Source organism: Anomaloglossus baeobatrachus, chromosome 8 (assembly GCF_048569485.1).
Source record: "Anomaloglossus baeobatrachus isolate aAnoBae1 chromosome 8, aAnoBae1.hap1, whole genome shotgun sequence".
Lineage (NCBI taxonomy): Eukaryota > Metazoa > Chordata > Amphibia > Anura > Aromobatidae > Anomaloglossus > Anomaloglossus baeobatrachus.
Window position 1 is genome coordinate 102,412,660 of NC_134360.1, and position 26,283 is coordinate 102,438,942.

At 43.7% G+C, this 26,283-nt stretch overlaps 1 protein-coding gene across 1 annotated transcript in view; it reads left to right on the top strand.

Moving 5' to 3' along the window:
• Nucleotides 1-26,283, top strand: part of L3MBTL2 (L3MBTL histone methyl-lysine binding protein 2) — a 331,885-nt gene that overhangs the window by 285,117 nt on the left and 20,485 nt on the right. The window contains exon 17 of the mRNA XM_075321932.1: nucleotides 24,898-24,978. Within this exon, the coding sequence (XP_075178047.1) occupies nucleotides 24,898-24,978 (81 nt within the window). The remainder of the gene's footprint in view (nucleotides 1-24,897; nucleotides 24,979-26,283) is intronic.

Below are 26,283 nucleotides of genomic sequence, written 5' to 3' on the forward strand. Positions count from 1 at the left end.
TCTTCCCCACAACCAAAAAACAAACAATTCCTCCCGACGCGTTTCCCTCTCAGTAATGAGCGTTCCTCAGGGGAGACGGAGGAAAAAATTGGGAGAGATCAACCTGCAGTGGCAGGGATCAGCACAGGCCAACAAGGTGATGGACCTATGTGTGCTAGGCAAATGGTGGCGCTCAGTCTCTGATAGAACTAATGCCTTTATACACCCTTAAACCATGTAAAGCCCCACATCTGTGCAAAAAGCCATACTTACTGCGAGCATGATGGAAACCGATAATCACCACCATGCCGGCGTCTGAGATCACAGCCAGAGCGACAGGTACCGCCCCCTTGCGTTCCAGGTTGGAGCGCATCGCGCCCAGATTGCACGCAGTCACAGACTGCATACCACAGTGCCAAACGCATATTTCCGCGCTCCACACTGGGACGTGGAAGAACCAATAGGAACCCTGCAAGGGAGCCCTCCCACAATCAGATACCATTCTGGGAGATCCGGACCGGAAGTCAGCGCAGATCCATCAACTGACGGCTAAATTCACCAATCAGAGATGAACATTCAAAAAGGTCATTTCCGGTTATACTGACAGGAGCGTCCCTAGTGATATGTAAATAAGTCACAGTGGACCATACCCAAAATCCGGACATAGCCGCTCGGTGTGTCCTAGCAGCAGGCATGATTAACCCCATAGAGGGCGATCATGCACAAAAGTATAAAGCACTAATTGCAGTGGTCGCCAATGGTAACCAGCGACCAGAAGGCACAGTGGTGCCCATGGAAATCATGCAAAAAGGACGCACAATAAGCATGCCTGCCATATAATAGACAGACAGGGGGGAGGAAAAGGGGGGAAAGGAGAAGACTGCCACAACATTTATGAATGGAAACATGCAGGTGAAACACAAATATAAACAGCATAGTAAGACACCATAATGAAAGGGAGAACAAATAAGGAGAAATTTCTATCCCTATTATATCCATAACTGGACCTAATCACAATAAAGAGAAGCCCAGCTACAATGTAGGCTCCCTAAAGACCCCTGTCACCTTATAATAAAGAAGGGCCAAAATAGAGGGCTGGAAAAATATTTTTGGTTAAAAAGCAAGGCTAAACCTTCCACACGAGCAGATCAGCCAAGCGGCCAAACGGAGACCTATCAAATAAAGCAGCCATAGTTGATTTGATCATTGAGGCCATCAGGATGACAGGTTTTAAGACGAAAAATCATCCTGGTCTCTTTTTGTAGTAAGACACGATCCAAATTACCGCCTCTGGAGGACATTTTGACTTTGAGAATACCCATAAATTCAATGGCTTCCTTGTTAGAACTGTGACGTGTATTCATGTGCCTGGCAATAGGGGTGTCACGATCATTTCTGATGTCCCCCATGTGTTCGCCAATACGTCTACGGAATTCACGCACAGTTTTGCCCACGTATTGTAAACCGCAATGACACGTGGCAAGGTACACCACCCCCTTCGTTTTGCAATTGATGAATTCCCTAATAGTCAGGGACTCACCCGTAGAGGTACTGGCGTATTCCTTACCTATCTTGACGTTTTTACAGGCAACACATGACCCACACTTAAAACAACCAGATGGTTTACCTGGAAGTCAAGTGGTTTCCACACTAGGGGGTACAAAATGGCTGTGAGTCAACCGATCACCCAACGAGCGATTCTTACGGAATGTGATCGCCGGTTGAGGTTTGATACAGTTCAGCAATGTCTATGTCCATTCCAAGGATACCCCAATGTCGCTCAAGTATTCTTCTGATGGTTGGGACACCTTTAGTGTACGTGGTAATAAGTCTCACAACGTCCCCCTCATCATTTTGTCTAGATTGAGGGGATAAGAGTCTTGTTCGGTCCTGATCAAGGGAAAACTTATAGGCTTGTTTAAGGACCCGATCAGGATACCCCTTCTCCACGAAGCGGGACCTCAAGTCAGCAGCTTTAGCCACAAATTCACTCCGGTCAGAGCAGTTCCTTCTCAGACGGAGGTATTGTCCCTTAGGGATACCCCGCCTGAGAGGCAATGGGTGATGACTGTCCCATCTGAGGAGTGAATTTGTGGCAGTAGGCTTCCTGTAAATCGTAGTCCCGAGCCTGCCATCAGGATCAACTGACACCAATAGATCCAAAAAAGGCAAGCTCACGGGATGGATGACATAAGTGAAGGTAAGTCCCAAGGGGTTCATATTCAAGTTGTTAACAAATTCAGTGAATGTCTCAAGGGGACCCCTCCACAAAACAAAAACGTCATCAATAAAACGGACCCATAGATCAATCATATTGGTAAATGATGACATAGACTCTTTAAACACAATGGTGTCTTCCCACCAGCTCAGGAGCAAGTTGGCGTAACAGGGAGCACATGGGCTCCCCATGGCCGTGCCCCTGAGCTGGTGGTAGGTGGAGCCATCAAACAGAAAAAAGTTATGTAAAACAAATTCCAACAAGGAAATAACCAGCCTATTATGGGCCTCAAATTGTTTGCCCCTCGTGGCCAGAAAAAATTTGACGGCCTCAACACCCCGATCATGTGGGATGGACGAATAAAGTGTTTCCACATCAATGCTCGCCAAAAATGCGTTGGGACCAACCGTAATGTCCTCAATCCTACTGATGAAGTCTAGACTGTCACGAATGTAAGAAGGTAAAGATGTTACAAACGGGTTAAGAATCTTATCTAAGTACACTCCCACGTTTTGTGCAATATTACCAACACCAGAAACAATCGGTCTCCCCCTAAGGGGGTTAACCCCCTTATGGATCTTAGGGAGGGTATAGAAGGTAGACATCAAGGGGTGGTCCGGCAACATAAACGTAGATTCCTCCTTACTGATTAACCCCTCGATCTCAGCCCTCCTCCTTTTCGTCCACAGTATAGGGGTAGACGCTATCGTAGGGGACCCCAGAGGACTGAACATCCAGCATATCCATCAGCTCAGACGAATAATTCCAACAACTCTTCTTCCTCTTTTTTAGACCGCAATTACTTTCTCAGAAGTCGCAAGGGGAACAAAGATTAGGCACCCAAGTTATCAACCTATCTAATAGATCCTTAAATCATATTGAAATGGCGGTCCTGAGTAAGGGGCTGTCGTTTGTCCCTACTAGTGATTTTTCGACATTCGACTTTATTAAAGACCTCAATTTGTTTGTTCGCAAACTGCGTTGGAAGAAGTTTTTTAGGCAAAAAGACAATAAAATCTGCATGGGTCTGGATATACCGATGGATATGCTGGATGATGTCAGGCTGTTGGCAGGATTGGATGAACCCACTACATCCATTACTGGTAAAGGTCCCTTCACCACTCTAAAAAATCCCAGCACCAAAATGCCACCTAATCTTACTGATGTTTCGGCTATAGATATCTTCCTCAGTCAGGTGACCAAAGAGGTTCTTGCCCTGACCAAAACCCAATTGAGCATGATGGGGACAACCTCTCTACAGGAGGAAAGGAACAATTTATCTAGGACTGAAATGCGAGCACTGTGTGACTTGGAAAAGGATGCTACTATCACTATAAAACCTTCCGATAAGGGGGGAAATATAGTGGTCATGAATGCGATCGATTATCGTGATGTTTGTTTGAACATCCTGAAGGATGCTAACACTTATTGTAAAATCTCTGGTAATCCTGTCATAACTGCGAGAAACTGTCTTAGGGACCTACTGAATAGGGCTGAGATCGAGGGGTTAATCAGTAAGGAGGAATCTACGTTTATGTTGCCGGACCACCCCTTGATGTCTACCTTCTATACCCTCCCTAAGATCCATAAGGGGGTTAACCCCCTTAGGGGGAGACCGATTGTTTCTGGTGTTGGTAATATTGCACAAAACGTGGGAGTGTACTTAGATAAGATTCTTAACCCATTTGTAACATCTTTACCTTCTTACATTCGTGACAGTCTAGACTTCATCAGTAGGATTGAGGACATTACGGTTGGTCCCAACGCATTTTTGGCGAGCATTGATGTGGAAACACTTTATTCGTCCATCCCACATCATCGGGGTGTTGAGGCCGTCAAATTTTTTCTGGCCACGAGGGGCAAACAATTTGAGGCCCATTATAGGCTGGTTATTTCCTTGTTGGAATTTGTTTTACATAACAACTTTTTTCTGTTTGATGGCTCCACCTACCACCAGCTCAGGGGCACGGCCATGGGGAGCCCATGTGCTCCCTGTTACGCCAACTTGCTCCTGAGCTGGTGGGAAGACACCATTGTGTTTGAAGAGTCTATGTCATCATTTACCAATATGATTGATCTATGGGTCCGTTTTATTGATGACGTTTTTGTTTTGTGGAGGGGTCCCCTTGAGACATTCACTGAATTTGTTAACAACTTGAATATGAACCCCTTGGGACTTACCTTCACTTATGTCATCCATCCCATGAGCTTGCCTTTTTTGGATCTATTGGTGTCAGTTGATCCTGATGGCAGGCTCGGGACTACGATTTACAGGAAGCCTACTGCCACAAATTCACTCCTCAGATGGGACAGTCATCACCCATTGCCTCTCAGGCGGGGTATCCCTAAGGGACAATACCTCCGTCTGAGAAGGAACTGCTCTGACCGGAGTGAATTTGTGGCTAAAGCTGCTGACTTGAGGTCCCGCTTCGTGGAGAAGGGGTATCCTGATCGGGTCCTTAAACAAGCCTATAAGTTTTCCCTTGATCAGGACCGAACAAGACTCTTATCCCCTCAATCTAGACAAAATGATGAGGGGGACGTTGTGAGACTTATCACCACGTACACTAAAGGTGTCCCAACCATCAGAAGAATACTTGAGCGACATTGGGGAATCCTTGGAATGGATATAGACATTGCTGACTGTATCAAACCTCAACCGGCGATCACATTCCGTAAGAATCGCTCGTTGGGTGATCGGTTGACTCACAGCCATTTTGTACAACCTAGTGCGGAAACCACTTGGCTTCCAGGTAAACCATCTGGTTGTTTTAAGTGTGGGTCATGTGTTGCCTGTAAAAACGTCAAGATAGGTAAGGAATACGCCAGTACCTCTACGGGTGAGTCCCTGACTATTAGGGAATTCATCAATTGCAAAACGAAGGGGGTGGTGTACCTTGCCACGTGTCATTGCAGTTTACAATACGTGGGCAAAACTGCGTGAATTCCATAGACGTATTGGCGAACACATGGGGGACATCAGAAATGATCGTGACACCCCTATTGCCAGGCACATGAATACACGTCACAGTTCTAACAAGGAAGCCATTGAATTTATGGGTATTCTCAAAGTCAAAATGTCCTCCAGAGGCGGTAATTTGGATCGTGTCTTACTACAAAAAGAGGCCAGGATGATTTTTCGTCTTAAAACCTGTCATCCTGATGGCCTCAATGATCAAATCAACTATGGCTGCTTTATTTGATAGGTCTCCGTTTGGCCGCTTGGCTGATCTGCTCGTGTGGAAGGTTTTGCCTTGCTTTTTAACCAAAAATATTTTTCCAGCCCTCTATTTTGGCCCTTCTTTATTATAAGGTGACAGGCGTCTTTAGGGAGCCTACATTGTAGCTGGGCTTCTCTTTATTGTGATTAGGTCCAGTTATCCAGTAATAGGGATAGAAATTTCTCCTTATTTGTTCTCCCTTTCATTATGGTGTCTTACTATGCTGTTTATATTTGTGTTTCACCTGCATGTTTCCATTCATAAATGTTGTGGCAGTCTTCTCCTTTCCCCCCTTTTCCTCCCCCCTGTCTGTCTATTATATGGCAGGCATGCTTATTGTGCGTCCTTTTTGCATGATTTCCATGGGCACCATTGTGCCTTCTGGTCGCTGGTTACCATTGGCGACCACTGCAATTAGTGCTTTATACTTTTGTGCATGATCGCCCTCTATGGGGTTAATCATGCCTGCTGCTAGGACACACCGAGCGGCTATGTCCGGATTTTGGGTATGGTCCACTGTGACTTATTTACATATCACTAGGGACGCTCCTGTCAGTATAACCGGAAATGACCTTTTTGAATGTTCAGCTCTGATTGGTGAATTTAGCCGTTAGTTGATGGATCTGCGCTGACTTCCGGTCCGGATCTCCCAGAATGGTATCTGATTGTGGGAGGGCTCCCTTGCAGGGTTCCTATTGGTTCTTCCGCGTCCCAGTGTGGAGCGCGGAAATATGCGTTTGGCACTGTGGTATGCAGTCTGTGACTGCGTGCAATCTGGGCGCGATGCGCTCCAACCTGGAACGCAAGGGGGCGGTACCTGTCGCTCTGGCTGTGATCTCAGACGCCGGCATGGTGGTGATTATCGGTTTCCATCATGCTCGCAGTAAGTATGGCTTTTTGCACAGATGTGGGGCTTTACATGGTTTAAGGGTGTATAAAGGCATTAGTTCTATCAGAGACTGAGCGCCACCATTTGCCTAGCACACATAGGTCCATCACCTTGTTGGCCTGTGCTGATCCCTGCCACTGCAGGTTGATCTCTCCCAATTTTTTCCTCCGTCTCCCCTGAGGAACTCTCATTACTGAGAGGGAAACGCGTCTGGAGGAATTGTTTGTTTTTTGGTTGTGGGGCAGACATTCTACTTGGGTGCTGCCCTTGTCAGGGCGGAAGTTCATTCACGGGGCACAACAGGGTTTGTAGTATACCTGTCTACCTGATCCTTCCGGCCTGTGACCTCTCACCTTGGGACCGATGTGCAGTCCAGCCCATGGATGAAGCTTGGGTGAGATCAAGCCTATGCGCTGCCATGTGGCATTTTGCTGTTGTTTGCACAATTTATGCACAAGCACCTTATTATTGTTATTACTGATTTTATCTATGTACTAGTAAAAGCTAAGTTTTAGTCCGTGCTGTATCACTTTGTTCAGAACCTGAATCATTGATATTATAATTCTGATATGGCACGAAATTTGAACCTTTGACAATACCATTATTTGATGCATTGAAACAATTGTTGGGGTAAGGACTATAGCATATTGTCACATTGGTTTAGGTCCTTTGTTTCAATTGTCTCCTCCTTGTGAAATGTTCTTTCATAATTTCTCCCCCGGTTTTTGATGTCTTCTTTTTTTGTACGTATTAATTTTTTCACTGCTGGAATGAATCCAGGAGTTAGAATAGTTCTTTTTAACAGGTGCATTATCTGGCCTTGAATCAGATGTTTCACATTCAGACGATGAAAAAGTAACTATCTTGTGTCTTGATCAGAGTCCTTATGTCTGAATACAGAGTTAGCAGTTTTGTGCTGTGGCAAATTTTTCCATCATAGACTTTGTTGCTTTTATAGTCTGCACAATCCCGCTGAAAGTTCTTCTTTTCAATATTCATAAGAGTTCTCAAAGTTGTCAATGTCCTCCGTTATTTTTTTGTTTAATCTGTGATGTGACTCATGGGAAACAAAAGCTGTAAGCCTCTTTTCAGATTGCGTTTTTCCCTACGTTCACAGGTCCCGCCGGAGCATCCGTCCGAACCGCCCCTCGCCCACTCTGCAAAGCGTGGCCGGCAGGGCCATTCACTGTAATTGAGCACACTGCGTTAGCGTGTGCTCTGTTTTGTGCCATTTTTGCACATTTACGTTTTCTGCAGACGGACACCCGAACGTAGTCATGGTGGATAAAATAAATCATGGGATAGATATGTACGATGTAGAGTTCAAGAAACGTTTGTGATGATATTAATGACAACAAAGGTAGTGAGCATGTTTGTGATAATGAGTTCACTGATTTAACTTTTTACTGACTAAAACACCCTCCTGGTTTTACATGACTTGGAAAGCCATGATAGTGATCTGATCAATGTGTCCTTAAAGGGAAGGTATCGGCAAAAAAAAAATTCCAATAACTGAAAAAATGTAAAGTAATAATGTTTTAATGTTTTGTTTAAATATTATTATTTGTTTTTAATTGAGCAAAATCTAAAAAAAAAATTAGAAAGTTTGATATTTTCCACTGTTAAACACTAGGGGGAGCAGCTGCTGAAATCCTACAGAAATCAGACTGTATAAAAAGCTCAGATTACAGCCTGCCGTAAAGTGGGCGGAGTCTGCTCTCCTGTGTGTGATGGCACGCCTCCCTCTCCTAATCTGAGTGTTTACAACAGATAACAGAGAATGACATGTAAGGACACAATGCACAGCCATTTTCCTGGTGACCAGAAATGTCTAAAGTGTCACCAAGGACAGCAGGAGTATCACACAGGATAGGATTAGATACACAGCTCAGCAGACAGGATCCCACAGGATAGGATTAGATACACAGCTCAGCAGACAGGATCCTACAGGATAGGATTAGATACACAGCTCAGCAGACAGTATCCCATAAGATAGGATTAGATACACAGCTCAGCAGACAGTATCACACAGGAGAGGATTAGATACACAGCTCAGCAGACAGTATCACACAGGAGAGGATTAGATACACAGCTCAGCAGACAGTATCACACAGGAGAGGATTAGATACACAGCTCAGAAGACAGTATCACACAGGAGAGGATTAGATACACAGCTCAGCAGACAGTATCACATGATAGGATTAGATACACAGCTCAGCAGACAGTATCACACAGGAGAGGATTAGATACACAGCTCAGAAGACAGTATCACACAGGAGAGGATTAGATACACAGCTCAGCAGACAGTATCACATGATAGGATTAGATACACAGCTCAGCAGACAGTATCACACAGGAGAGGATTAGATACACAGCTCAGCAGACAGTATCGCACAGGAGAGGATTAGATACACAGCTCAGCAGACAGTATCACACGATAGGATTAGATACACAGCTCAGAAGACAGTATCACACAGGAGAGGATTAGATACACAGCTCTGCAGACAGTATCACACAGGAGAGGATTAGATACACAGCTCAGCAGACAGTATCACACAGGAGAGGATTAGATACACAGCTCTGCAGACAGTATCACACAGGAGAGGATTAGATACACAGCTCAGCAGACAGTATCACACAGGAGAGGATTAGATACACAGCTCAGAAGACAGTATCACACAGGAGAGGATTAGATACACAGCTCAGCAGACAGTATCACACGATAGGATTAGATACACAGCCCTGCAGACAGTATCACACAGAATAGGATTAGATACACGGCTCAGCAGACAGGATAGGATTAGATACACGGCTCAGCAGACAGTATCACACAGGAGATTAGATGCACAGCTATGCAAACAGTATCACACAGGATTAGATACACAGCTCAGCAGACAGTATCACCGGTACACACACAGGTACTCACATGCAGTGGCGCACACACACACACACTCACCCCTGATGGGGACCTTGTGCCACACACACACACACACACACACACACATCACCCCTGATGGGGACCTTGTGACACACACACACACACATCACCCCTGATGGGGACCTTGTGCCACACACCCACACACACACACACACACACACTCACATCACCTCTGATGGGGACCTTGTGACACACACACACATCACCCCTGATGGGGACCTTGTGCCACCCACACACACATCACCCCTGATGGGGACCTTGTGACACACACACACACACACACACACACACACACACACACACACATCACCCCGAATGGGGACCTTGTGCCACACACACACACACACACACACAGAGCTGGGGTGAGCGGCGGGTATCGCTGGGTGAGCTGCGGTGGCGGGTGCTGCCACCCCCTTACGTCCTCTTCTGTTTACCATTTGCATAGCAAATTGCATAACACCATATTCTGGATGTTTCTTCTGGTTTTGTAATTCACAAGGTGTTTCACCTATTCTTTTGATCCCTGGACATAGTGCTTTCGCTTTTCATCGAGTCAAATACGTATTCAATTGCTTTTTCTCTGCTTTTCACTTGTCCCTACTGACAGTCTTGGAAAAAAGACAGATTCTGTCGAAACGTTGATAACATTATTACTGATGGACATAAAAAGAAAAAATTGTAGCAATAATCAAAAGAATAAAAATGAATATAGAGCAAAAAACATCTGGATTCTACTTTTTCTTGTTGTCCCGTTTTGAGTGCCGGACTTATTTTTCTTGTATATATTAAAATAAATACAGTCGTAGCAAACAAACGTTTTGTTGGTTGAAAAATAAAAAGGCATCAATCCAATTGTAAAACAATTTCTTTTTTATTTACAACTGTTGTACACAGAAAAGAAAACATTTTTATTTTTTGCCAAAACGAGAAATGTGTTCTTGAGCAGGAGCACAGAGAATGTCAGGAGAGGTGAGCGCTGATCTGACAGGAGCTCACAGACAGACACAGAGGAAGGAGCAGGTCCACAGCAGCACAGAGGATGTCAGGGGAGGTGAGCACAGATCTTACAGGAGGCTCACAGACAGACACAGAGGAAGGAGCAGGTCCACAGCAGCACAGAGAATGTCAGGGGAGGTGAGCGCTGATCTGACAGGAGCTCACAGACAGACACAGAGGAAGGAGCAGGTCCACAGCAGCACAGAGGATGTCAGGAGAGGAGAGCACAGATTCTGACAGGAGGCTCACAGACAGACACAGAGGACGGAGCAGGTCCACAGCAGCACAGAGGATGTCAGGAGAGATGAGCGCTGATCTTACAGGAGCTCACGGAGACACAGAGGAAGGAGCAGGTCCACAGCAGCACAGAGGATGTCAGGAGAGGAGAGCACAGATTCTGACAGGAGGCTCACAGACAGACACCGAGGAAGGAGCAGGTCCACAGCAGCACAGAGGATGTCAGGAGAGATGAGCGCTGATCTTACAGGAGCTCACGGAAATACAGAGGAAGGAGCAGGTCCACAGCAGCACAGAGGATGTCAGGAGAGGAGAGCACAGATTCTGACAGGAGGCTCACAGACAGACACAGAGGAAGGAGCAGGTCCACAGCAGCACAGAGGATGTCAGGAGAGATGAGCGCTGATCTTACAGGAGCTCACGGAGACACAGAGGAAGGAGCAGGTCCACAGCAGCACAGAGGATGTCAGGGGAGGTGAGCGCTGATCTGACAGGAGCTCACAGACAGACACAGAGGAAGGAGCAGGTCCACAGCAGCACAGAGGATGTCAGGGGAGGTGAGCGCTGATCTGACAGGAGCTCACAGACAGACACAGAGGAAGGAGCAGGTCCACAGCAGCACAAAGGATGTCAGGAGAGGAGATCGTTGATCTGATAGGAGCTCACGGAGACACAGAGGAAGGAGCAGGTCCACAGCAGCACAGAGGAAGTCAGGAGAGGAGAGCGCTGATCTTACAGTCTAGGTGTATATGTGTTGTGGCTCTGTGAACAGTGTATTTACATATGGGGGGGCTCCAAGCATAGTCATATATATAGGGGGAAGGGGTTCTAACCACAGTCATACATATATATATATATATATATATATATATATATAGTGGTTAGAGCCCCTTCCCTATATATAAATTCTATTATATTTATATATATATATATATATATATATATATATATATATATGGGGAAGGGGCTCCAACCACAGTCTCTGTCTGTGTGTGTACATATATATGTATGTATATATATATATATATATATATATATATATATATATATATATATATATATATATATATATATAATATACATACATACATACACACAGAGACTGTGGTTAAAGCCCCTTCCCCATATATATATATATATATATATATATATATATGTAAATATAATAAAATTTATATATAGGGAAGGGGAAGGGGCTCTAACCACTATATATATATATATATATATATATATATATATATATATATATATATATATATATATATATATATATATATATATATATATATATATATATATATATAAAATGTGTGTGCTTAGAGCCCCTTCCCTACATATTATATTGTATTTATATATATATATGGGGAAGGGGCTCTAACCACAGTCAGTCAGTATATTTTTATTTATATATGTATATGTGTGTGTGTGTGTGTGTATATGTATGTATGTATGTATATATATATATATATATATATATATATATATAATATTACACACACACACACACACACACACGCACACACACACTGATCGGTGGAGGAGCAGCGGTGAAGGAGCGGCGCTGATCGGTGGAGCGGCGGCGCCCAGCGGTGTAGGAGCGGCGCTGATCGGTGGCGTGCACCTGAAGATAATAAACCACAGGAGACTGACGGTGACAGATAACACACATATGCATACTGTTACACATATACACAGACAGATCAGAGCCCCCACATATATACAGACTGGGGTTAGAGCCTGCTAAGTCTGTATATATGTGGGGGCTCTGATCGGTCTGTGTATATGTGTAACAGTATGTATATGTGTGTTATCTGTCACTGTCACTCTCCTGTGGTTTATTATCTTCAGGTGCGCTCCACCAATCAGCGCCGCTCCTACACCGCTGGACGCCGCCGCTCCACCGATTAGCGCCGCTCCTACACCGCTGGACGCCGCCGCTCCACCGATTAGCGCCGCTCCTTCACCGCTGCGCCTCCACTGATCAGCGCCGTTTCTCCACCGCTGCACGCCGCCGCTCCTCCACCGATCAGCGCCGCTCCTCCACCGATCAGCGCCGCTCCTCCTCAAATCAGCGCCGCTCCTCCACAGATGAACGCTGCTCCTCCACCGCTGCACGCTGCTCCACAGATCAGTACCGGTCCGCCACCGCTGTACGCTGCTTCTCCACCGTTCAACGCTACTCCACAGGTCAGCTCTGGTCCTCCACCGCTGCACACCGCCCCTCAACGGATCAACGCTGATCTTCAGCTGTCGGTAAGGCTGGTTCTGTTCTAGGAGGCGGAGCTGGTGCTGCTTGTTCCTTCAGATCCTGGCGGTAGGGGGAAAAAATACAGCCCAGCCAAAATCGTGGGCTATGGAAAAATGGCGGCTGAACCCACCCACGGCTGGGAATTGGGCAGCCCACATAGGCGTTACCATTTGAGTAGTAACAGAACTAAAGGGGTCGGGATCCGACTACTATCCCCTATGTCCATGAGGTGCTGTAAATTGAGGCTGCACTGTCGTGCTAGAACTTGGAATGTGACATGGCAGCCCCCATTGCCAGCTTTCAAAGATTATAAAAACTGAAAGACATCTTTATTTATTGCAAGATAACATTACAACTTCATGTTATCTTACAAGTAATCATTGTTTGGATTATAAAAATCCGCGACACCTTCCCTTTAAGAAATCCTGAATACTACCCTAAAAAAATCTTGGGTTGCAGCTTTGGACTCCTCTCAGGCTGCGATAAAGAGGGATTTAATCTTTCTTCACCGCAGCGGTTTGAAGTGCGATCGCAAAAGTACGTTATTTTTCGTTTTATTAGACTCACCAAATTATAAGACGCACCCCAAATTTGGAGGAAAAAAAGGTAAAAAAAAAATTTATGGGGTCCATTTTATAATCTGGTGGTGTCTTACCAGGGAGAGGGGCAGCAGGGGAGAGGGCGTCACAGGAGGCAAGGGTGGTACTGGAGTACGGCGATGCTGTGAGTGATACAGAGGGGGACCCAGATACTCACTGCGGGCTCTGCTCTGTGCCAGGGCCGGTGACGCAGCTCTGCTCTGTGTCGGGGCCGGTGACGCGGCTCTGCTCTGTACGGGGCTGCCCTGTGTGGCGTGAAACACCGACCATTCTGAAGATGTCGGTGGTGAGGGCTTGAAATAGTGGCGGCTGGAATCGGCGCGTGGGCAGATGAGAGCTTGAGCTGAGAGCTCCATCTGCGCACGTACTAACTCTAGGCGCCATTATTTGAAGCCTTGACCGCCGACGTCTTCAGAATGACTGCCAGCGGAGCAAGACAGCCCCGGCGGCACACTGCATAGCATTACCCCTGCGTCATTTCACCCCTCTTCACCACCCCTTGGTAAGCTACATTCGGATTTTAAGACACACCCCTCATTTTCCTCCCAAATTTTTGCCAGGAAAAGTGCGTCTTATAATCCAAACAATATTAATTTAACCAAAAATCAACTGTCCTGTATAACAGATCTGGAGGATGTCAATTTAATTATTTAAAAAATCAGATAACTCTGGTAGAGTGGTAGTCCTGGATAAGGATTTATATCTTATGCAAGTCAATTAAATCTTAGACAAAGATAATACATACAAAAAGCTTACTTGTGTTCTAACTAGTTTTCAAAGGTAAATTGGATAATTTACTACAGGGGGGGCATTTTGCTCAATGTTATCAGTCCAAAAGACAGGGATCTAAAGTTACCTAAAAATCCCATAGCTGCAATCTTCTATGACTTAACAAAAATGCTTAAGGAGGAATTTTCTCCTCCATTGTGTTCTATCTTTGCTGGAATCTATTCTCAATGAGAATTTATACTTATGGCTAGATTAACACCTACGTCCTCTTGTGTGTGCTACCCCCAGCTATATTAAAGACACCAACCATGTTCTGCAAATGGTTTGTAGAATCAGTTGGAAAAAACATTTTTCCTTTTATCTCATGTGATATCGGGAAAATTATATTCGTGTATTCCACATAATTTTGCCATTAAAGCTTTGGATTTTTTTTTTTTTATACAACCAGTCATTATGAAGAAAATTTAAATATTATTTCAGCTGTTGATTTTCTTCTTAAACATAATTTTTTCTTATTTGACAAAGTTTTGTTTTCCGACGGAGGGAGCCCCTATGGAGTCTTGTTTTTTACCTTCTTTTTGTTTCTTGGTGGAAGATTTTTGCCATCTATGGGGACAGTAATCCCTTTTCCTGGAGTATTGTCTGATTATGGTCGCTATGTGGATGACATCCTCATTGTCTAGGGGGATGATATGGCGACCATCCAGACTTCATTCAATACATCAATGTGAATGATGTCAATCTGCAATTCACGGCTAGTTTTTCTGATTCTAGTATTTATTTTTGGACATTGAACTGAGTGGTAACACAGTTACTGATTATATCGATTCAAGCATTTATCGTAAACCTGTCAGTGGAAACATCGTACATCATGCTAGCAGTAGTCTGCCAAACGATAAAAGCCATTCCATATGGAGAATTTCTGAGGACAAAGCTTTTATCTTCAAGGGATGAGGTTTTGAAGTAGAGAGTAAAAAGGTTGCTAAAAGATTAAAATCTAGAGGATATAACAAAAATATCTATAAATCTAGAGGTTAAAAAATATAAACCGCATTGTTTTGTTAGGTCAAATTAAAATCACTAGTGTTCGCTTTAAAAACCAAATCCATAATTTTAGTACTCAGTACAGTAATCAATATGACATAAAAAAGATCATTAACAAAAATATTGCCATCCTATATCAGGATGACCAGTTGAGTAAAATCTTGGATAATGGTCAGGATTGTGGCTAAAAAAGGTAATAGTTTTGTAAATATGTAGTCACCTAGCGTTTTTGTGCAAAATAACGCCCCTAAAAAGACTTGGTTATCACATTGTGGTTTTTTAAGTGTGGTAAAAATTGTAACGTGCCCCCTAGCTGTCAAAGAAGATGTTTTGCTGTCCAATAATAAAACATATGGTATGCAAAGTTTTATTAATTGTGATTCGGATCATTTTATTTACTGCATTGAATGCGCCATCTGTAACTTAAAATATATTGGGTGTACAACAAGAAAAAAAAAGTTATCAGAACATGTTTATAACATTTTAAAGAAAAACAATACATATTCCAGTGCAGCAAAACATTTCATTGACCTACATGGAGGTGATATGGCAGGTTTAACATGCTATGATTGGGAGAAGGTCACCTTCCTCGTTTGGGGCGGTGATTAGAAGGAAAAATGTGTTTACGAGAAATGTATTTGATCTTATTACTAGATACCAAGCAGCCTAATATGATGAATTTCTGTAGAGATACCATGTTTTTGTATTAATTATTATATTCATGCATTTGAATTGTAAACTTTCGCTGGCTGATGCTGATTTTAAATGTGTGATCAGCTGGGAATTAGTATCTTTGACCTAAGAGCGCAGGTAGTACTGAAAATGTGTTAGAAATGGCAGAATTTTACATGAAAGAAGCATATGGAGGATATATGGCTAAGCAAGTCATATTGAAAAAGGCAAGTAGATATAGTAATATTACAAGGATAGCAATTTCAGTAGTACATGTGAGGAGGAGGGAAAAAAAACCAAAAAATAAAAAACAAAACCGTGGGCTCCACCGTATTTTTACCATCCAGCCAAGGTAAACACATAGCGGCGGCCCGGTATTCTCAGGATGGGGAGGGTGAGGGCCATGGTTAATGCCCCAACCCCCCGCAGCCGAGAATATAAGCCCGCCGCTACCCCGAGAATGTCGCATCCATTATGTGACAGTCCCAGCGTGTTACTGGCTCTTCCTGATTGCCGTGATGCAGTGGCAATCGAGGTAATAACGAGTTAATGGCAGCGCATCGCTGCCACGAAGTCCTAGCTTAATCATGGTAGCGTCTATGAGACAGCTTCCATGATTAACCCGTAAGTAAAGTGAATAAACACACACACCAAAAAAATCCTTTTATTTTAAATAAAATAACAAAAAGCCCATTCTGTCACCACTTTATTAGCTCCCCCCAACACACAGCTCCGGCGTAATCCACAGAGGTCCCACGACGCTTGCAGACTGCTGCAGCCACGTCTGACACAGTACAATGCAGCCTCATTCAGTGAGCGTTGCTGCAGGGGTAACTACAGGTCATTTCTCATGGTCGGTAATGTGAACACATTACCGCTCGCGAGAACTGTAGTGTGTCCTCACAGGGACTCTATCTATTGATTGATTTTGTCCTCTCTCTATTGATTATCTATCTACTGTATCTATCTATTCATCTATCCATCTTTCTATCTATCCATTATCTATCTGTCTATCCATCTATCTGTATATAAATCTATCTATAATTTATCCATTTTCTATCTATCCATCTTTCTATCTATCCATTATCTATCTATTCATCTATCCATCCATCTATCTATCCATTATCTATCTGTTCATCTATCCATCTTTCTTTCTATCCATTCTCTATTTATTTATCTATCCATCTATCTATCCATCTTTCTATCTCCTATCTATCCATTATCTATCTGTCTATCCATCGATCTATTTATCTATCAATTATCTATATTATTTATTGCTGATAAAGCATTAAATAACGCAGCGACCAACCTGCAAAAAAACGCACCAAAACGCGGTAAAAACGCATGTGTTTTTCAGTGCGTTATTGGTGCGTTTTTTAACGCAGGTGCGCTAATCCTTCACTCAAGAAATTTCTTAAGAAATTCCTTGAGAAAAATCCTTTCTAGTGCGCACATAGCCTTATCCTGATAATGTTTCAGCCCCATGATAAATGTTTCTAAGCAAGCTAATGACGGTGGCTCAGTGCTTAGCACTGCAGTCTTCCAGCGCTGGGGTCCTGGGTTCGAATCCCATCAAGGACACCATCTGCAAGGGGTTTGCGTGGGTTTCCTCCGGGTACTCCGGTTTCCTCCCGCACTACAAACACATACAGATAGGGAATTTAGATTGTGAGCCCCAATGGGGACAGTATTCCTGTTGTATGTAAAGCGCTGCGGAATAGGTTAGTGCTATATAAAAATAAAGATTTATTTATTTGTTTATTTATTTAATGAATGGTATACCAAACAAGCTGTGTTTTCTAGTTCTGACTAGATGAGGCCAAGATATTCTGTCAAATCCTTTATTTGTATCACTTCTAAACTTTTAACCCTTCTAACATCCTACCCCCCCAAAAAAAAAAATCGCTGATGTAAATTAGGTGTATGGTAAATGTTACTTATTAACTGTTTTGTGTGGTATGACTGTTGAGGTATCTGTTTCAAGGACAAAAAAGTTCAAAGTTCGAACATTGCAATTTTTTTCTAAAATGGTCAAATTTTAGATACTTTCATAAATATATGCAAATTATATCGACCTAAGACCGGCGTCACACGCTACGATATATCGGGCGATATGTCGTCGGGGTCACGGATTCCGTGACGCACATCCGGCATCGTTAGCGATATCGTAGCGTGTGACAGCTACAAACGACTGAATGAGCAAAAATACTCACCTTATCGTTGCTCATTGACACGTCTATCATTTTCATAAAGTCGTTCCTCCTCCTGCGCCGGTTGTTCGTCGTTCCCGAGGCAGCACACATCGCTCCGTGTGACACCCCGGGAACGACGAACACTGCTTAACTGCGTCCTGCTGGCAATGCGGAAGGAAGGAGGTGGGCGGGATGTTACGTCCCGCTCATCTCTGCCCCTCCGCTTTTATTGGGCGGCCACTGTGTGACGTCGCTGTGACACCGAACGTCCCTCCCCCTTCAGGAAGAGGATGTTCGCCACCCACAGCGAGGTCGTTCGGGAGGTAAGTACGTGTGACGGGGGTAAACGACTTTGTGCGCCACGGGCAACAAATTGCCTGTGACGCATTAACGCCTCCCTAAATGTATCACTACGGTAACATGAAGTACAATGCGTCACAAGAAAAACAAAACACAGAATCACCGGTATCCGTTGAAGCATTCCAGAGTTATTGCTTCATAAAGTGACTCTGGTCAGATATAAAAAAATTTGGCCTGTTCAGGAAGGTGAAAACAGGCTTCAGGGGGTTAAAGTTCCACTGACAACTAGCTTGGCTTTTCATCAGGCCTTTGATGGCAGGTACCCTGCATTGCTTCTGCCTTCTCAACAATCTGCGGCGTAAGATGAGGCTTGTTAATTTTCTGGGTAAATTATACTTACATACTGTTTGATCTGCATAGAACTTCTTGATCTTTTTATTTCATTTTTCTTGATAAGGCAGCCAGTTTGGTTTACATTTTGTTAGTTTTTAATGTTTTCTTTTTTTTTTTTTTTTTTTTTTTTGCCGATAAGAAAAAGGAGTTTACTTAATGGAGTTAATCAATTCAAGAATTAATCCTAGCCTGACAGCAGAACATGCAGACTGACTAAGCTGAGCAGAATTATGACACTGTATGCGCACAGTCAGCAATAGCAATCAGTGAGTGCATTACATGTACTGTATATGTGAAATATAGAACATATACCTCACAAGAAAACATATGCAACAGATTGTATGCACAACATAAATGTCAAACTAGAGATCTTTAAGTATGAAGGAATTGTAAAAATAGAACAAGAAGCACTTCAAAAAAAGTTTTACAAATATTGAATACAAACCATAGAACCACAGTGGAAATATGCATAATGGGCCAATTCCCTCACAAGTCATACACAGACCAGCTCTGAATGCTGGAATTTGATTCAATAATAGATGCACAGTAAACCTAAATAAATACTAGATCCCTAGATTGTAAGGGGCCATAACGTTCCCAAGAAAAATGAACAAACCCATCAATAGATTGGTCCTAGTGTATAAATTAAACACTATGAAAATCCCCACTCGTAGCTCCACAAATACTGTACAGTGCCTTGCGAAAATATTCGGCTCCCTTGAATTTTTCAACCTTTTCCCACATTTCAGGCTTCAAACATAAAGATAAAAGTTTTAATGTTATGGTGAAGAATCAACAACAAGTTAAACACAATTGTGAAGTTGAACAAAATTTATTGCTTATTTTAAACTTTTCAAAAATAAATAACTGAAAAGTGGGGCGTGTAATATTATTTGTCCCCTTTAAGTTAATACTTTGTAGCGCCACCTTTTGCTGCGATTACAGCTGCAAGTCGCTTGGGGTATGTGTCCATCAGTTTTGCACATCGAGAGACTGAAATTCTTGCCGATTCTTCCTTTGCAAATCGCTCAAGCTGAGTGAGGTTGGATAAAGAGCGTTTGTGAACAGCAATTTTCAGCTCTTTCCACAGATTCTCGATTGGATTTAGGTCTGGACTTTGACTTGGCAATTCTAACACCTGCATATGTTTATTTGTGAACCATTCCATTATAGATTTTGCTTTATGTTTGGGATCATTGTCATGTTGGAAGACAAATCTACGTCCCAGTTTCAGGTCTTTTGCAGACACCAAAAGGTTTTCTTCAAAAAAGGTCCTGTATTTGGCTCCATCCATCTTCCCATCAGTTTTAACCATCTTCCCTGTCCCTGCTGAAGAAAAGCCGGCCCAAACCATGATGCTGCCACCACCATGTTTGACAGTGGGGATGGTGTGTTCAGGGGGGATGAGCTGTGTTGCTTTTACGCCACACATATCGATTGGCATTCTGCCCAAATAGTTCAATTTTGGATTCACCTGACCAGAGCACTTTCTTCCACATGTTTGGTGTGTCTCCCAGGTGGCTTGTGGCAAACTTTAAACAACACTTTTTATGGATATCTTTTGAGAAAAGGCTTTCTCCTCGCCACTCTTCCATAAAGGCCAAATTTGGGCAGTGTACGACTGATTGTTGTCGTATGGACAGACTCTCCCACTTAAGCTGTAGATCTCTGCAGTTTATCCAGAGTGATCATGGGCCTCTTGGCTGCATCTCTGATCAGTCTTTTCCTTGTTTGAGATGAAAGTTTGGATTGGCGTCTGGGTCTTGGTAGATTTGCAGTGATATGATACGCCTTCCATTTCAATATGATCGCTTGAACAGTGCTCCTTGGGATGTTTAAAGTTTTGGAAATCTTTTTGTAACCAAATCCAGCTTTAAACTTCTCCACAACAATATCTTGGACCTGCCTGTTGTGTTCCTTGGTCTTCATGATGCTATCTGCGCTTAAAACAGAACACTGAGACTATCACAGAGCAGGTGCATTTATACGGAAACTTGATTACACACAGGTGGCTCATATTTATCATCACCAGTCATTTAGAACAACATTGGATCATTCAGAGATCCTCAATGAACTTCTGGAGTGAGTTTGTTGCACTGAAAGTAATGGGGATGAATAATATTGCATGCCCCACTTTTCAGTTATTTATTTTTTAAAAAAGTTTAAAATAAGCAATAAATTTCGTTCAACTTCACAATTGTGTCCCACTTGTTGATTCTTCACCATAACATTAAAATATTTATTTTTATATTTGAAGCCTGAAATGTGGGAAAAGGTTGAAAAATTCAAGGGAGCCGAATACTTTCGCAACGCACTGTAGATCAGCTTTGTCACTGGTAATGCAAGAAAGTTCTTAATGTCGTATTGTAATTGTTAAACTACATGGAATCCATGTCGGAATAAAAGGCAGACGGGTAATGTGCCGCAATATTGCATCTGATGACTCTTACGTAGGGCATCAGTATCTTGCATTCACACTTTTGCACTTGACTTGTTCCACCGTATGACTTATATATCTCTGTCTACTATGATGTGTTTTCCATTGTGCTGTTCAGTTTCTTATGCATGCACTATTATGTTGCATCTAGTAGTACATTGGCATTTAATGATCTCTTGCATCCTGGGAATATAGAATAATATTGTGTATTGTGTCTTTATTATGTTTTAAGCATTGAGTATACCGGTCTCTGTAATACTAATGATTGAATTAGCCCATTATGGCTATACTAGAAGGTGGCCCGATTCTACGCATCGGGTATTCTAGAGTTTACGTATTGTGTAGTTCATGTATGATTTTTGTTATATATATATATATATATATATATATATAGATGTTGTTGTGTGTAGTTACCAAGTGTTTGTGTAGGGCGCTGTACATGTTCTGGGTGTTGTCTGGGTGTGGCGGGGGGTGAGAGCGGTGTTGTATGTGTGTTGCGTTGTTTGTGGAGCGCTGTGTGTCTGTAGCGTTGTGTGTGTGTGTGTTGCGCGGTTTGTGTGGGTGTGGTGTGTTTTGGGGGTAGGTATGTTTTGTGCAATGTGTGTGTTGTGTGGTATGTGCGTATATTTATGTATGCCGCGTGGTTTGTGTGTTGGGTGTGTGTGGCGTTGTCTGTGTGTGTGGGTGTCTGTGTATGGTGGTGTTTGTGGTTCCCAGTGTGGTGTGTTGTGTGTGTGTGTGTTGGGGGGAGGTGTGCACCTCCCATCGTGCTCCATCCCCCATGCTGCGCACCCCCCATCGTGCCCCATCCCCCATGCTGCGCACCCCCCATCGTGCTCCATCCCCCATGCTGCCCACCCCCCATCGTGCTCCATCCCCTATGCTGCGCATTCCCCATCGTGCTCCATCCCCGATGCTGCACACCCCCCATCGTGCTCCATCCCCCATGCTGCGCACTCCCTATCGTGCTCCATCCCCCATGCTGCGCACTCCCCATCGTGCTCCATCCTCCATGCTGCGCACTCCCCATCGTGCTCCATCCCCCATGCTGCGCACTCCCCATCGTGCTACATCCCCCATGCTGCGCACCCCCCATCGTGCTCCATCCCCCATGTTGCGCACCCCATCGTGCTCCATCCCCCATGCTATAATAGTTCTCCTATTATACTCAGAGAGGAGTATAATAGGAGGACTATAATAGGAGGAGTAGTCCTGGGGGGAGAGGAGTATAATGCCGGCTCCCTGCACATGTGTACCGGGAGCCGGTGTACGCTGGTAACTATGATACACATCGGGTAAATAAGGGACCTTAGTTACCCGATGTGTATAATGGTTACCAGCGTTCACCGGCTCCGTCACGATCCCAGCATCGCAAGGGTATGTCTGGCGCTGCTGGGATCGTGACGGAGCCGGTGTACACTGGTAACTATGATACACATCGGGTAACTAAGGGACCTTAGTTACCCGATGTGTATAATGGTTACCAGCGTTCACCGGCTCCGTCAAGATCCCAGCATCGCAAGGTTATGTCTGGCGCTGCTGGGATCGTGACGGAGCCGGTGTACACTGGTAACTATGATACACATCGGGTAACTATGATACACATCGGGTAAATAAGGGACCTTAGTTACCCGATGTGTATAATGGTTACCAGCGTTCACCGGCTCCGTCAAGATCCCAGCATCGCAAGGGTATGTCTGGCGCTGCTGGGATCGTGACGGAGCCGGTGTACACTGGTAACTATGATACACATCGGGTAACTAAGGGACCTTAGTTACCCGATGTGTATAATGGTTACCAGCGTTCACCGGCTCCGTCAAGATCCCAGCATCGCAAGGTTATGTCTGGCGCTGCTGGGATCGTGACGGAGCCGGTGTACACTGGTAACTATGATACACATCGGGTAACTAAGGGACCTTAGTTACCCGATGTGTATAATGGTTACCAGCATTCACCGGCTCCGTCACGATCAGAGCATCGCAAGGTTATGTCTGGCGATGCGTGCGGAGGGCCGGGGCGAGCGGCCAATCCATGCGGAGGGCGGGGCCAGGCCGAGGCGAGCGACCAATCCGTGGGGGGGGGCGGAGCCGAGGCGAGGCGAGCGGCCAATCCGTGCGGGGGGCGGGGCCATGGCGAGCCCAGCGGCCAATCAGCTTTGTGTCACCGTAAGGACACAATTTTGGAGCAAGACAGACAGACAGACAGAATAAGGCAATTATATATATAGATACATGGTGGTTTTGGTCCATCATATTATGTGACTGATAGATATCAGGTTTGGATTTTTTTATGGTTTTTATCCTTTTTGGAATTAGTTTTAATATTTTTTTATTCTATACTGACTGTAGATCTCTCTCTTTTGTACTTATTTGGTGCATATAACTTGTTGTATATGCCTGCTTGTAAGGTAAATGTTCACTAAAGCTGAGCAGAGTTTCCCTTTTTCCTCCTGGACAGAGTCACGTTAAAAACCTTTCAGACTGAGTGAGACGGTATGGGTGGGGGAGACAATGGAGTGACAGACATGTATCCCATACCCATTTAGATTTAAGTACTGAAATCACTATAAAAATAGGTAGGGGGGGGGGGCGTAAGATGTTGGTGTTTTTACCAGTTTTCTGACGCACTTTAAAACGTTGCAAAAATTGTGCATGATGCAAGGTTCTGCAAACATGTTACACCTTTTGGCACTGTTATGCTAGTCCCAGCTAGCGTTACCAAAGTAGGTGTGGTGAGGGCCATCTAGCAAAATAAATTGAACCTATCACCAGATTTTGGTCTTCTAAACTAAAAATAGCACCTTTTTAGTATTACCTGTGCTGCATTCCATGAAGGTGCATGTTACACGCTGACCTCCACGAATACCACAAAAATACCCTTATAAAATCTCCAGTAAATTGTCCGATTCAATGGCTGTCCTAATCTGCAACTCCTTTCCCTCAATTCGCTCTTTTCCTGCTCTGATTGACAGGGATGACACCTCGGACACCATCCACTTAGGCGGGCAAAATCTCACGCATGTGGAGACATATATTCCCGGTTTCCGCAGGTGAACTTCACTCTGCCCTGGTGCAGGCAGAGCTGAAAACATAGGTGCACCTGCGCGAACCGGCGAGTTCTCTGTGCAGGTACAAGATTTTGCCCGGTGATGTGGGTGAAGCAGGTGACGTCATCCATATTGCTGAACCAGGAATATGTTTGCGCAGCGTCACGGGGTATGTGCACCTTCATGGAATGCAGCACATGCGCTGCCTAAGGTGCTAGTTTTAGTTTTAGAAGGCCAAAATCTGATGACAGGTTCCCTTTAATACAATTTTTATTGATGTGAATTAGAAATGTACTCCAATAAGTGACTGAGGTGGAGGCGCACAGCAGGTGTAAGATACCATTTAATGAATTGGGCACATGTTAGTCCAGCGGTCCCTACATTAGGGTTGTCGTGCACGATGTCATTCTTAATGATTTGGGCCCAGAGACTTGAAGTAGGATATAGTTCTTTCCTATGTCTTTTAAAGGAGTTTGCGCAAACAAACGGGGAAATAATGCCTGCCAATTATGAACTTCCAGATGCCCTGCTATGGAGGTATTATCATGTCACAAATCATTACAAATGAAACCAGTTATCGTGGCATAGAAAAAGCCAACAGCATATCAACTCACTCATTCTTGCATCTCATGACTGGTCTCTTTTAGAAACTTTTATGGGATGATGATGTCCTGTAGAGAGTGAAGCCAATGAATTAGACGGCCATATTTTGTAGTGTTGAAAACTACATTGATAAAGATTTATCTTTCTTTACTCAAGGCAAAAGGAGAGCTAAGAAAATTGGACCTGCAAAGAATGGAGACGTTCATCTTTCTCAACTTGCGCCTCAGGAAGCTACAAGTAAGTTGTTTTTTTTTAAACAATTATTTTTTTTTACACGAACAAAAGAATAATATGGAGTTAAACATCATTTTATAATAAAAAAATACTTGTTTGATGAGGTTAGCCAGAGGTGATCAATCACTTAATGGAAATGAGCACATTTGTGGACTGAAAATGGTGGCAAATTCGGCATAAATGTTCACCATATTTATTGAAGGGGTTATCCCATGAACAACACAGGATAGGAGAAAATATAATATCTGGGACCATGACCGCTGATGCGTTTTATCCTTTAATGAGTTTAATATGAAAATTAAGAATGTAAACTAATTTATGTGAAAGCCTAGTAATATATAGATGTGTGGTTGGCTCCAAAATGTGCCCAAATGTACGTGTGTGTACTCAGACTGATTTTACTTATTGTTTCATAGGTCATTGATTTAGAATAAGAAATACTGCTTCTTTTTGTAGCCAGTAAAATCAAAGTCAAAATTCTGGCTCATATCCATGGAGTCTCTGCGTATGCCCAAACCAAAATAATCTAACATACTGTACTAATACAGATAACAAGATCAGCTTTGTCCTTCCTTTTATAGATGAGAAATCTGTTCTAAATAATTGTTTTTCAAAACATTCTGCAAAGTTAAAAACAGAAATGTGCAATACGGTATAATATACAGTGTATCCACCCATATCCTGTCCACCAGCATTAACTTGAGACTGGCGGCAGCTAGAGGCATAGAAGTGGTGTCTAGGTATAGTAAAGTAGCCATTCACTCCGCAATGAAACCACCTATAGCGCCACCTGGTGGAAAACAATGGAGTTAGCATCATTAGTTTGAAAACTGAACGAGAGAGAGAAAAAAGTGAATTACAAAGTTGTAGGGCATCATCAATTCAATACGAATCAACACCTTGCATACAGAAATACTATGATTAGAACGTGTAAAACGCACAAGGCTGTGGACGTGAAGCGATACCTCATGGAGACCTGCCTACAAGTCATTGGGTATGGTGGCTGCGTGGAGTGGCCTCCACGCTCACCTGACCTGACCCCATTGGACTTCTTTCTGTGCGGTCACATAAAACAGCAGGTGTATGCCACCCCTCCACCAACATTGCAGGACCTACGACGACTTATCACAGATGCTTGTGCAAACATGTCACCTTCCATATTGCACAACGTGCAGCAAGATACAGTATGCTGTCCAGAGTGCAGATGTTCATTGCAGCTGACGGTGGCCACTTTGAGCATCAAAGTTAAATGAGCGCCATATGCGTGACCAGCATTCAGTGTTTTGTGGGGGTCATGGGTTTCATATT